This window comes from Oncorhynchus clarkii, chromosome 2 (genome assembly GCF_045791955.1).
Source record: "Oncorhynchus clarkii lewisi isolate Uvic-CL-2024 chromosome 2, UVic_Ocla_1.0, whole genome shotgun sequence".
In the NCBI taxonomy this organism is placed as follows: Eukaryota; Metazoa; Chordata; class Actinopteri; order Salmoniformes; family Salmonidae; genus Oncorhynchus; species Oncorhynchus clarkii.
In genome coordinates, this window is record NC_092148.1 from 36,646,460 (window position 1) to 36,659,192 (window position 12,733).

Here is a 12,733-nt window from a genome sequence, read left to right on the forward strand (position 1 = left end):
TACAACAATCTGGCATCTTGAAATCTTGATTGTTGACATACAAACTATTTTGGGTCTACATCAACAATGGACTAAGAAATCTAGCCCGTATGATGGTTTTTGCATCATATGATGCTGCGTTTTGCAACTTTCAAAATACGAAGCTCAATGCATTTGTATTTTGAAAGTTCTGTAACTTGATTTGCTCTATTCTGAAACCAATCTTGCCTGTCTGATGCATTTTGTGTCATATGTTGCAGAACGCAGCATCATATGATGCAAAATGTATCATATGGGCCAGATTTCTGTATTTTGAAAGTTTCGTATCTTGAAAACTTGATTGTTTACATGCAAAATATTTTGGGACTATATCAGCAATGGACTACTGAAACAAATACTAAGACACATTTTGGGGTTGAGTTTTCCTTCAAGTAATTTACACCACTGCAAGCAAGCCATATTGCATTTTTTGTTCAAATTTGGATGAAAAAAGTGTACTTTTTCCACATTTTTGACAAAGTTGTCACATAGATTTGTTTTATTTGTTGAAATTACATTGAATCAATCAGTGGGTAGTAACCCCCTTTTCTCGCTTTCAAATAATTCCTAATTTACTACCTCTCTTTAGGAGGGACTCTGTGGATTCCAAGACTAGCAACTCACCCTCGGCTAAGAAGCTCTCTAGCGAGACGTAAGAGGGCCCCTTTCTTATGCAGATAGAAAAGCAAATTTCCCTTTTTCTTATTTATTTTGCTGCTTCATTAAGGCATTTTTTATAAACTTTGCATAATGGAGCACATTAAGATAAGGACGTTAGTTCACTCCATGTCTTTTTCTGTCTGTCTGTTTCAGGAAAGAATTTCCTAGCTCCAAGTCCTCTCACCCTGGTCCTCTGCAGAGAAAGTCCTCAACGGACAGTATTGAACGGTACCCTTTTTAACCGGAAAATACTATCTACTGTACTACTGAAATCAATATGGTTCAGATGTTAAACTCTTGATTGATGTATATGCTGTCTGGCTTGTGTATACTATGACCAGGAGAGGGAAACCAGAGATGCCAAAGATTCCCACCACCCCCACCAGTCCCATGTCCCCCTCCTTCAGCTCAGCAGGGGTTCCCCTGTCCCCTTGCCTTGCCACTGGAGAAACCATCAGGGACAAGTGCATCGAGATGCTGGCTGCCGCTCTACGTACAGATGGTGGGGAAAAGACCAGCCACTAACTGAATGAGTACAAGTACAGACACTCACAGAGATAAGAGATCAATCTACACATAAAGTGACTCATTCAATGCACATTCATTCACACATACAGTATGGAAATTACTAATGGTTACATTACACACAGCTTGATAGATTTTGTAGATGAAAAGGAGGAAACGTAATACCCTCAGTTTTATCTCCTCAGACAACTTCAAAGAATTTGGGACAAACTGTGACTCCATGGCAGCAGAGATTGAAGATCATATCCTTTTAAATCTGCATGTGTTTCTGAAGTATTTTACCAATTTGGGTTGGTTTCAGGTTGCAGTGTGTTTGCAGAGCTGCCATTTGCTCTCTTTGCTTTGAATATAACAAATGTTATATTTGTTTGATCTTTTATTGTCACCGTTAGATATTTCAGTCAGACGGTGATGAACGCTTCCTTAACTATCCTGCACATATTTACACGGAGATGGGATCCACAGATATGAAGTATAAAAACAGGGTGCGGAGCCGCATCAGCAACCTGAAGGACCCCAAAAACCCTGGACTGCGGAGGAACGTCCTGGCTGGAGGCATCGAGCTGAGGCGCTTCGCCATCATGTCTGCTGAGGTACTGTAAACTTCTGTCATATCAACCCATGACGCACCCCTGCCTCTAACATATTCCTAAGAGGTTGTATCAAAGAGAGAGTCAAGAAAGTCAAGCACCTACCAAAATATTGAGTAGAGTAGACAAATTTCCCTCAGAGATTGTCTATCTATCGACATTTGAACTCGAAAGTTTACATACACTTAGGTTGGAGTCATTATAACTTGTTTTTCAACCACTCCACAAATGTATTGTTAATAAACTATAGTTTTGGCAAATCTACTTTTTCCAACAATTGTTTACAGACAGATTATTTCACTTATAATGCACTGTATCACAATTCCAGTGGGTCAGAAATGTACATACATTAAGTTGACGCAAGTATAAACACCATGGGACCACGCAGCAGTCATACCGCTCAGGAGGGAGACGCTTTCTTTCTCCTAGAGATGAACTTACTTTGGTGCGAAAAGTGCAAATCAATCCCAGAACAACAGCAAAGGACCTTGTGAAAATGCTGGAGGAAACAGGTACAAAAGTATCTATATGCACAGTAAAACGATATCGACATAACCTGAAAAGCAGCTCAGCAAGGACAAACCCACTGCTCCAAAACCACCATAAAAAAGCCAGACTACGGTTTGCAACTGCACATGGGGACAAAGATCATACTTGGAGAAATGTCCTCTGGTCTGATGAAACAAAGAACTGTTTGGTCATAATGACCATCGTTATGTTTGGAGGAAAAAGGGGGAGGCTTGCAAGCCGAAGAACACCATCCCAAATGTAAAGCACGGGGGTGGCAGCATGTTGTGAGGGTGCTTTGCTGCAGGAGGGACTGGTGCACTTCACAAAATAGATGGCGTCATGAGGGAGGTAAATTATGTGGACATATTGAAGCAACATCTCAAGACATCAGTCAGGAAGTGAATGGGTCTTCCAAATGGACAATGACCCCAAGCATACTTCCAAAGTTGTGGCAAAATGGCTTAAGGACAACAAAGTCAAGGTATTGGAGTGGCCATCACAAAGCCTTAACCTCTATCCGATAGAAAGTTGGGGGCAGAACTGAAAAAGTGTGTGCGAGCAAGGAGGCTTACAAACCTGACTCGGTTACACCAGCTCTGTCAGGAGGAATGGGCCAAAATTCACCCAACTTATTGTGGGAAGCTTGTGGATGGCTAACCGAAACGTTTGGCCCATGTTAAACAATTTAAAGGCAATGCTACCAAATACTAATTGAGTGTATGTAAACTTCTGACCCACTGGGAATGTGATGAAAGAAATAAAAGATAAATAAATAATAAATAATTCTCTCCGCGATAGTATTCTGACATTTCACATTCTTAAAATAAAGTGGTGATCCTAACTGACCTAAGACAGGGAATTTTTACTTCGATTAAATGTCAGGAATTGTGAAAAACTGAGTTGAAATGTAGTTGACTAAGGTGTATGTAAACTTCTGACTATCTAGGAGATGGCTAGTGATGAGCTGAAGCAGCTGAGGAACAATCTGACTAAGGAGGCCATTAGGGAACACCAACTGTCCAAAACCAGCGGTACCATTTCTGACCTGTTTCAGTGCAGCAAGTGCGGCAAAAAGAACTGCACCTACAACCAGGTAAACATACCGTACTCTGCATACACACCCTATTCTGCTTATTACCAAGTATATACTGTATTTTACTTAAACAGATACACACGGCTCACTGCACTGAAAACATACATATGCTCTACATACTGACCCAATATCAGTTTTATTTTGTTCACTCTACCAGTTCCATTTTACACAGTGAGATACAGTGGAGACAGCCTGTGCTGTTTTATGAAAGCTGACTTTGTATTTCTTGGGGTGTGTGTAGATGCAGACCCGCAGCGCTGATGAGCCTATGACTACTTTTGTTCTGTGTAACGAGTGCGGGAACCGCTGGAAGGTGAGACATTTCCCTCACCAGTTCAGATAAAGCCCAGCACATACAGTGGTGTCTCTGAGGCACAACAATGGTCCACAGACATAAATAATCTATAAATGTACTAATATTAATTTGTTTTCTATTCCAGTTCTGCTGATGTGGCCCAGCTCCAATGACGATGTTGCAGACCACATTTTTCTATGAGGGGTTATAATGTTTAGCAATGAGTAATTTTACAAAAATGAATACCGGTACTTCCGATTTATAATTGACTTTTTAAGATGGACTCCCGAGTGGCGCAACGGTCTAAGGCACTGAATCTCATTGCAAGAGGCGTCACTACAGTTACTGGTTCAATTCCAGGCTGTATCACATCCGGCTGTGATTGGGAGTCCCATAGGGCGGTGCACAATTGGCCCAGCATCATCCGGGTTGTAAATAAGAATTTGTTCTTAATTGACTTGCCTGGTTAAATAAAGTTGACATTTAAAAAATAATAATGATAAATTAATGGGAGTTGAAAACATTTGTGTGAGAGGCAGGGGTTGAGAGTCTCCAGATTGATGGCTGTGTCATTTAATCTGTCCTGGTTGAACACAGGTAATTCAATGGTGCTGAGGAGATGCAGCAGCCTTTTATGAATTTCAGACTACAAAAATGCATCTTACATTTTTTTTGTATATTCTATTTAAATCTGCAAAGACCACAGAACAAATAGAAATACAGTATGAAAGCTTATCATGCAACCCATTTCAATTAAGACAGATTTATTGTTAATATCTCAAGCCCAAACTTCTTTATTGTCACCGTTTGGGCTTCAGTTTGGGCTTAAGGGAATAATATAATTAATTTTTCTAGATAAGTTAAAGACCAAAAAACTATTTGACATTTCAAAAGAGCAGCTAAAATGTCTATAAATATTTATGAATAAGTGGAGTTGGTTATTTTCATAAGTACAGTATAATATATAGAATAGTAATAACATATTTGCCTACGTATTGCTTTGCAGCATAATGAGTAAACAGTATTGAAATTATGCTAATTTATCAAACATTATGTAATTGTCAAATTGATCAAACAGGTGAAATGGAATGTCAATATACTGTACCACTAAGAGTAGCCACAAGATGGCAAGGAAGAAAAATGTATCCTGTACAGTACCAGTCAAAAGTTTGTACACACCTACTCATTCAAGGGTTTTTCTTTACTTTTGCTATTTTCTTCATTGTAGAAAATGAAGACATCAAAACTATAAAATAACACATGTAATCATGCAGTAAACCAAAAAAATATAAACATTTAGTAGCCACCCTTTGCCTTGATGACAGCTTTGCACACTTGGCATTCTCTCAACCAGCTTCATGAAGTAGTCACCTGGAATGCATTTTAATTAACAGCCGTGCCTTGTTCATTTGTTGAATTTCTTTCCTTCATAATGTGTTTGAGCCAGTCAGTTGTGTTGTGACAAGAAGGTCAGTCAATACGGAAATCAAGAACTTTGAAAGTTTCTTCAAGTGTAGTCGCAAAAACCATCAAGCGCTATGATGAACCTGGCTCTCATGAGGACCGCCACAGGAAAGGAAGACCCCAGAGTTACCTCTGCTGCAGAGGATAAGTTCATTAGAGTTAACTGCACCTCAGATTGCAGCCCAAAAAATGCTTCAGAGTTCAAGTAACAGACACATATCAACATCAACTGTTCAGAGGAGACTGCCTTAATCAGGCCTTTGTGGTTGAATTGCTGCAAAGAAACGACTACTAAAGGACACCAATGAGAAGAAGAGACTTGCTTGGGCCAAGAAACACAAGCAATGGACATTAGACTGGTGGAAATCTGTCTTTTGGTCTGATGAGTCAATTCTTTAGATTTTTGGTTCCAGACGCAGAGTAGGTGAATGGATGATCTCTGCATGTGTGTTTCCCACTGTAAAGCATGGAGGTGGGATGGTGTGGGGTTGCTTTGCTGGTGACACTGTCTGAGATTTATTTTGATTTCAAGGCACACTTAAACAGCATGGCTACCACAGCATTCTGCAGTGATGCCCCATCACATCTGGTTTGCGCTTAGTGGAACGATCATTTGTTTTTCAACAGGACAATGACCAAACACACCTTCAGGTTGTGTAAGGGCTATTTGACCAAGAAGGGGAATGATGGAGTGCTGCATCAGATGACCTGGCCTCCACAATCACCCGACCTCAACCCAATTGAGATGGTTTGTGATTAGTTGGACCGCAGAGCGAAGGAAAAGCAGCCAACAAGTGCTCAGCATATGTGGGAACTCCTTCAAGACTGTTGGAAAAGCATTCCATGTCAAGCTGGTTGAGAGAATGCCAAGAGCGTGCAAAGCGGTCATCAAGGCAGAGTGGCTACTTTAAGGAATTTAACATATTTTGATTTGTTTACAATTTTTTTGGTTACTACATGATTCCATATGTGTTATTTCATAGTTTTGATGTCTTCACTATTATTCTACAATGTAGAATATAGTAAAAAATAAAGAAAAACCCTTGAATCAGTAAGTGTGTCCAAACTATTGACTGGTACTGTATAATGAGGGTTACATGGAGAAAAAGGGGCCTCAGAAATTAAAATTGATAGCCCTTCAGCAAAATATATTTTACTTAAACACAAGTGACCCTCCCCTATAAACAAAATAATAAAGTATAAAGTGGATAGCAGAGAACATGTCTACCATTTAGCCTCACTTCTTGGACAGAACAGAGCTTTAGATATGCAGTTTTAGAAACTTTCATTTTTAACCATGGCATTGCAGGAATTTTGATAGCTCACAGGGCTGCAGGCCAGAAGGTTGTGGGTTCGCAGACCACCATGGACAAGAGTAGGGGTGGAAAGATCTCCTTTATAGTAAAAACATTGCATGAACTATCAAAAAAATTGCATGTTTATACACATTTTACACATTAGCAGAATCTTTAATACCACACAAATTACCAAAATTACAGGCTAAGAATGGACAGAGAGCTTGCGGAGAGAGCAGAGGATGTGTCCCGCAGGCGGACAGGCCAAACTTGAGGGCTTTGACTTTGGTCAAGCAGAATATCATTGCCACAAATCAAAAATCAAAATGAATAAAATAATATAGAACCATGAGCTAAGAAACGTATTTGAAAGCATCAAATTGTCCACCAACAATAGTTACATGTCTTTGTCAAGTTTTCACTCTTAATTTCTCAAATTGCTCTCTCACAATCTATAGAGGACGGGAAGCCAGGCTTCCACAAAACATTTACCAAGAAAAAAACCTATTATTTTATCTTTCATCTCTCTGTGTTTCATAATTTTCCTTCAATTCACAAGAGGCTGAATGTACTGTATCTCACCGGAGAAAGCATTCAAGTGAAACTGTGCCCCTGTGTCTCTGTATGTGTACGCCATCTATCTGATGCTGTCTGGTCCAAAAGAGTATGACATTGTTGCCACATGTAGCATTGAAAGCAAAGGAAGTCAGCAAGCATTTGGCCTCCCTTGATAAAAAAAAAAAAAGTATAAAATAATTGCCAATCAGCGTTGAGCTAAACTGAGTGTGCTCAACAGCGAATGATCCTGGCTCACCAAAAAAGTGTCAAGGGAAGCCACTTTGGATATGGCGTCACTCCTATCAAATTGCATTGAGAGCATGTGACCTGATTCAGGAAACCAGGCAAGTCACATTTTTAAAAATCAAAATGTGTTTTATTTGGCAGAAATGCTTTCTCAAACGTGAACTTTCATGTGCCTTAATAACAAACTAGTATGCCATCTGTAATACAAATAAAATTGTTAAATTACGAGCCTTGTTGGTTAAGCCACAGAAAAAGCGAGCAACCACCTAGCCATGATTGGCTGAGATAATGAGTGGGCTGGATATGCCGAGAGATGAGTTCAGATTGGTCTGCCATATAGATCTTCTGGCTATTTGAGCTCATCAGTCTGTGTTGGTAATCCTGTCGAACACGGCTTTTAAAAAAAGTATGTATTGTGTAGTGAAGCTGCATAAGTGTTGTTCTCCACTTTCTGGAGAATCAAGTTTTGAAATCAGTGGAATTAGAGTATGTTAGCTAAATATGGGTGGCAGGTAGCCTCGGAATTAGAGTGTTGGACTAGTAACCAAAAGGTTGCAAGATCGAATCCCCGAGCTGACAAGGTAAAATATGCCATTCTGCCCCTGAACAAGGTAGTTAACCCACTGTTCCTAGGCTGTCATTGAAAATAAGAATTTGTTCTTAACTGACTTGCCAAGGTAAAAAATGTTACTTTAACTGGAGGCAAGGCAAAATAAAAAAACAGGTTGGTCGCCACATTAATTCACGGCATTCATTGAAGGCATTTCACAGGGCACAAGTTAAGAGAACTCGTCTCACATCAAAGCATTATTGGAAAAAGGAACAAATGTACTGTTTTTTTTGCCTTCTAATGTACTAAAGTATGGACAGATTGAATTCTTCTTTGCCTCTGAGGAATCAGGTGACAAATGGGCACTTTATTAGCAAATTTGAAAGTGCAGGTTATTCTTTGCCGCAAGATATAACACATGGTACTTGCTTTCATGTTGTGCCCCTATTGGAAACCCCTGTAAACAGTTGTAATTGCCCTTGAGCATGTTTTGGGCAAAGTTGTTGTCCGTGACTTGACATCTATTCCCGGTATTGTGTTTGCAGCTAATTTCCCAAACACACTTGAGAAAAGCTAGGTATACGCAACAAATTACTTGTGTTGGAACAGTATGAATGTATATTGAATGATGAATTAATAGAAATAAATCATATCTGCTCCACTTTTGTGATGATTTTACACTTCAGCAACACTTTGAGATCATGTAGAGATATCTCTGTGATTACATTTGCATGAATTGATCAGACCTGTAATAATTACTCTCATATATAGTTCATAGTGAGAGAGGTCCAAGATAACAATGTGTAATTACCACTGAGATCTGTATGGGATAAATGTAAGACATATGAGAAAGAGCATCTAATTGTTCGTATTAAATTGAGACTAATTTAAGATCTTGTACTACTCTTTTATCTAGTAGCTGAGACTGAGAAAAGAGATGTGTGAGAGAGTTCAGAGAACTCATACAGTGATCACTGTGAGACAGATCCATGTCTAAATTGAGATGTATTAGAAAATGCACAACATCTCACTTTAGTATTGACTAGTGCTCTTTTTTGTTTAGGAGATGGACAGAGGTTATAAAGAAGGGGGGGGGGTGGACCATTCTTGATACACACGGGAAACTGTTGAGCATGAAAGACCCAGCAGCGTTGCAGTTCTTGACACACACCGGCACTTAAATATTTTGTCATGCCCATTCACCCTCTAATCAATACAATCTCACACTGAGTTTGTGCAAATATGTACAAGAACTTTCAGCAGATTTTGTGCATTTTTGTGAGTTTTGTTGTGGCTTAATTCATGTGAAAAGATTATTGTGCAATTTATTTCGTAGGAAGAGACATTTTTGTGCGACTTATTAAATAATTAAAGTTAAAGACGTTAATATTAAAGATGGCGCCGGAGAAGGCGGCTGATGTTTCACGTGTCCCCAACCAATTGTGTTTAAATAATTTTTCATTGTAACTTTTTTATTCAAACTTATTTTGTACGTAATGTTGCAGCTACCGTCTCGTGACCGAAAATAACTTCTGAACATCCTTTAACGAGTCTGACGAGCCCGACTGCTCTCCCGGGAACAGGCCCAGATCCCTGAGATTTGCGTGAAGAGGCGGCAGTGAAAAAGGGGCCAAAGGGCGGGCTGCCTTTGGAGAATAAACTCCCAATTCCTTCCATTCTGCTAGCAAAAAAATCTGAGGTTTGTAGTTTTTCAAAGCTTGGCCTACCGAATACACATTGAGATATGGATAAAGTTGCACTTCCTACGGCTTCCACTAGATGTCAACCGTCTTTAGAAACTTGAATGAGGATTCTACTATAAAGGAGGGGCTCATGAGACCTCAGAGTCAGTGGTCTGGCAGAGTGCCTTGGTCTCATGACGCGCGCTGCCGACTGAGTTACCTCTCGTTCCAGTACTTTTCTTCAGACAAAGGAATTCTCGGTTGGAACATTATTGATGTTTTATGTTAAAAACAACCTAAAGATTGATTCCATACATCGTTTGACATGTTTCTAAAGGACTGTAACGGAACTTTGAGTTTTTGTCTGGACGAAGTGCCTGCGCCTCATGAAGATGGATTACTGCGCTGAACACGCTAACAACAAGTGGCTATTTGGAAATAAATGATGGACTTTATGGAACAAATTTATTGTCAAACTGGGATTCCTGGGAGTGCCTTCTGATGAAGATCAAAGGTAAGTGAATATTTATGGTGTTATTTCTAACTTTGTTGACTCCAAAACGGCGGATATTCCCTCTGGCTGTTTTGGGTTCTGAGCGCCGTTCTCAGATTATGCTTTTTCAGTAAAGTCTTTTTGAAATCTGACACAGCAGTTGCATTAAGGAGAAGTCCATCTTTAATTCTGTGAATAACAGTTGTATCTTTTATCAATGTTTATTATGAGTATTTCTGCAAAATCACTGGATGTTTTGGAATCAAAACTTTACTGCACGTAACGCACCAATGTAAACTGAGATTTCTGGATATAAATATGCACATTATCGAACAAAACATACATGTATTGTGTAACATGATGTGCTATGAGTGTCATCTGATGAAGATAAAATTAATTTGATCTATATTTCTGCTTTTTGTGACTCCTATGGCTGGAAAAATGGCTGTTTTTTTTACTTGGCTATGACCTAACATAATCATGTTGTGCTTTCGCTGTAAGCATTTTTTAAAATCGGACATGATGGGTAGATTAACAAGATGTTTATCTTTCATTTGCTGTATTGGACTTGTAAAAGTTACATATTTCTAAAAAAATATTTTGGAATTTCACGCACTGCCTTTTCAGCGGAATGTTGTCGAGCGGAACCCCTGCCCTAGAAAGGTTAAATGGAAGAAGTTTGGAACCGCCTAGACTCTTCCTAGAGCTGACTGCCCGGCCAAACCGAGCAATCAGAGGAGAAGGACCTTGGTCAGGGAGGCAACAAAGAACCCGATAGTCACTGTGACCGAGCTCTTCTGTGGACATGAGAGAAACTTCCAGGACAGCCATCGCTGCAGCACTCTACCAATCAGGCCTTTATGGTAGTGGCCAGACGGAAGCCACTCATTAGTAAAAAGGCACATGACAGCTCACTTGGAGTTTGGAGTCAGACCGTGAGAAACAAGATTCTCTGATCTGATGAAACAAAGACTGAACTCTTTGGCCTGAACTGCCAAGCTTCACATCAGAAGGAAACCTGGCACCATCTCTACGGTGAAGCATGGATGTTTTTCAGTGGCAGGGACTGGGAGACTAGTCAGGATCAAGGGAACGATGAATGGAGCAAAGTACAGAGAGATCCTTGATAAAAACCTGCTCCAGAGCACTCAGGACCTCAGACTGGGGTGAAGGTTCACCTTCCAACAGGCCAATGACTCTAACCACACAGCCAAGACAACGCAGGAGTGGCTTCGGGACAAGTCTCCAAACGTCCTTGAGTGACGCAGCCAAAGTCCGGACTTGAACCCGATTGAATATCTCTAGAGACCTGGAAATAGTTGTGCAGCGATGCTCCCCATCCAACTTGACAGAGCTTGAGAGGATCTTCAGAGGAGAATGGTAGAAACTCCAAATACAGGTGTGCCAAGCTTGTAGCTTCATACCTAACAAGACTTGAGGAAGTAATCTCTGATAAAGGTGCTTCAACAAAGTACTGAATAACGAGTCTGAATACTTATGTAAATGTGATTTTTTTCTTTTTTCGCAAAAATGTATAGAAACCTGTTTTTTCTTTGCCATTATGAGGTATTTGTGTGTAGATTGATGAGGGGGGAGGGAACAATTTAATACATTTTAGAATAAGGCTGTAACGTAACAATAGGTTGAAAAGTCAAGGTGTCTGAATACTTTCCGAATGCACTGTACAACATGATTGACATGACCGTAATAATCATCATGAAACGGCCTTGGAAGTGCCATAAGTGTAAACCAACAGTTCATTATTTTACATTAACCTGTTTAACTGCATTAATAAGGCTTAATTGATCAGTTGCACCAGGGGAATTAATTTCCCATCATAAAAATGTATCCCCATTCCCCAATCAAATACCTTCATTGATTTCACAAAAAAACTGACAAATATAGCTCTTACTCCAATCTGGGAACCCTCATAAAATCCGACATAGCACTAGAATCCCAAAGTATTAAGTGAAAACAAGCATAGAAAACATCATTGGCATTAATAAATATAAACGTATGGCTATTATATTATATGTTTTTCAGTGACAACCTGAATGATTAACACGATTATTTCTTAACATAAATGTGGGACACAAAAAATGTTTGTGTAGAACACCACAGTAAAAACACACACAAAAAATGCATGAAATCTGCTGAAATACTTTTTGTACATATTTGCACTAATTGAGTGTGAGATTGTGTGGTCTGAATGGTACACCTACACAATCCACGTCTCAAGGTTTAACAATCCTTTATCCTGTCTCCTCTTCATCTACACTGAAGTGGATTTAACAAGTGACATCAATAAGGGATCATAGCTTTCACCTGGTCAGTCTGTAATGGAGATGTCTTTAATATAATACATAAATATCTATTTAGTCTCAAATAAATAATGAAACATGTTCAATTTGGTTTAAATAATGCAAAAACAGTGTTGGAGAAGAAAGTAAAAGTGCAATATGTGCCATGTAAAAAAAGCTAACGTTTAAGGTCCTTGCTCAGAACATATGAAAGCTGGTAGTTCCTTTTAAAACGAGTCTTCAATACTCCCAGTTAAGTTTTAGGTTGTAGTTATAGGAATTATAGGACTATTTCTCTCTATACCATTTGTATTTCATATACCTTTGACTATTGGATGTTCTTATAGGCACTATAGTATTGCCAGCCTAATCTCGGGAGTTGACAGGCTTGAAGTCATAAACAGCGCTGTGCTTCAAGCATTGCGAAGAGCTGCTGGCAAACGCAGGAAAGTTC

The 12,733-nt window shown here is 39.4% G+C and overlaps 1 protein-coding gene across 25 annotated transcripts in view; it reads left to right on the top strand.

Moving 5' to 3' along the window:
* Positions 1–8,465, top strand: part of LOC139367377 (transcription elongation factor A protein 3-like) — a 29,170-nt gene extending 20,705 nt beyond the window's left edge. For 16 of the 25 annotated variants that reach the window (XM_071105574.1, XM_071105589.1, XM_071105609.1 and 13 more), the window contains 8 exons: positions 608–670; positions 832–906; positions 1,020–1,180; positions 1,389–1,444; positions 1,641–1,796; positions 3,250–3,396; positions 3,638–3,709; positions 3,837–8,465. In XM_071105574.1, coding sequence (XP_070961675.1) covers positions 608–670; positions 832–906; positions 1,020–1,180; positions 1,389–1,444; positions 1,641–1,796; positions 3,250–3,396; positions 3,638–3,709; positions 3,837–3,845 — 739 coding nt within the window. In that variant the 3' untranslated portion in view covers positions 3,846–8,465. Of the gene's footprint in view, positions 1–607; positions 671–831; positions 907–1,019; positions 1,181–1,388; positions 1,446–1,640; positions 1,797–3,249; positions 3,397–3,637; positions 3,710–3,836 lie in introns of all 25 variants that reach the window. The other 9 variants (XM_071105578.1, XM_071105596.1, XM_071105709.1 and 6 more) reach the window with 3 other exon arrangements.
* The last annotated feature ends 4,268 nt before the right edge of the window (positions 8,466–12,733 follow it).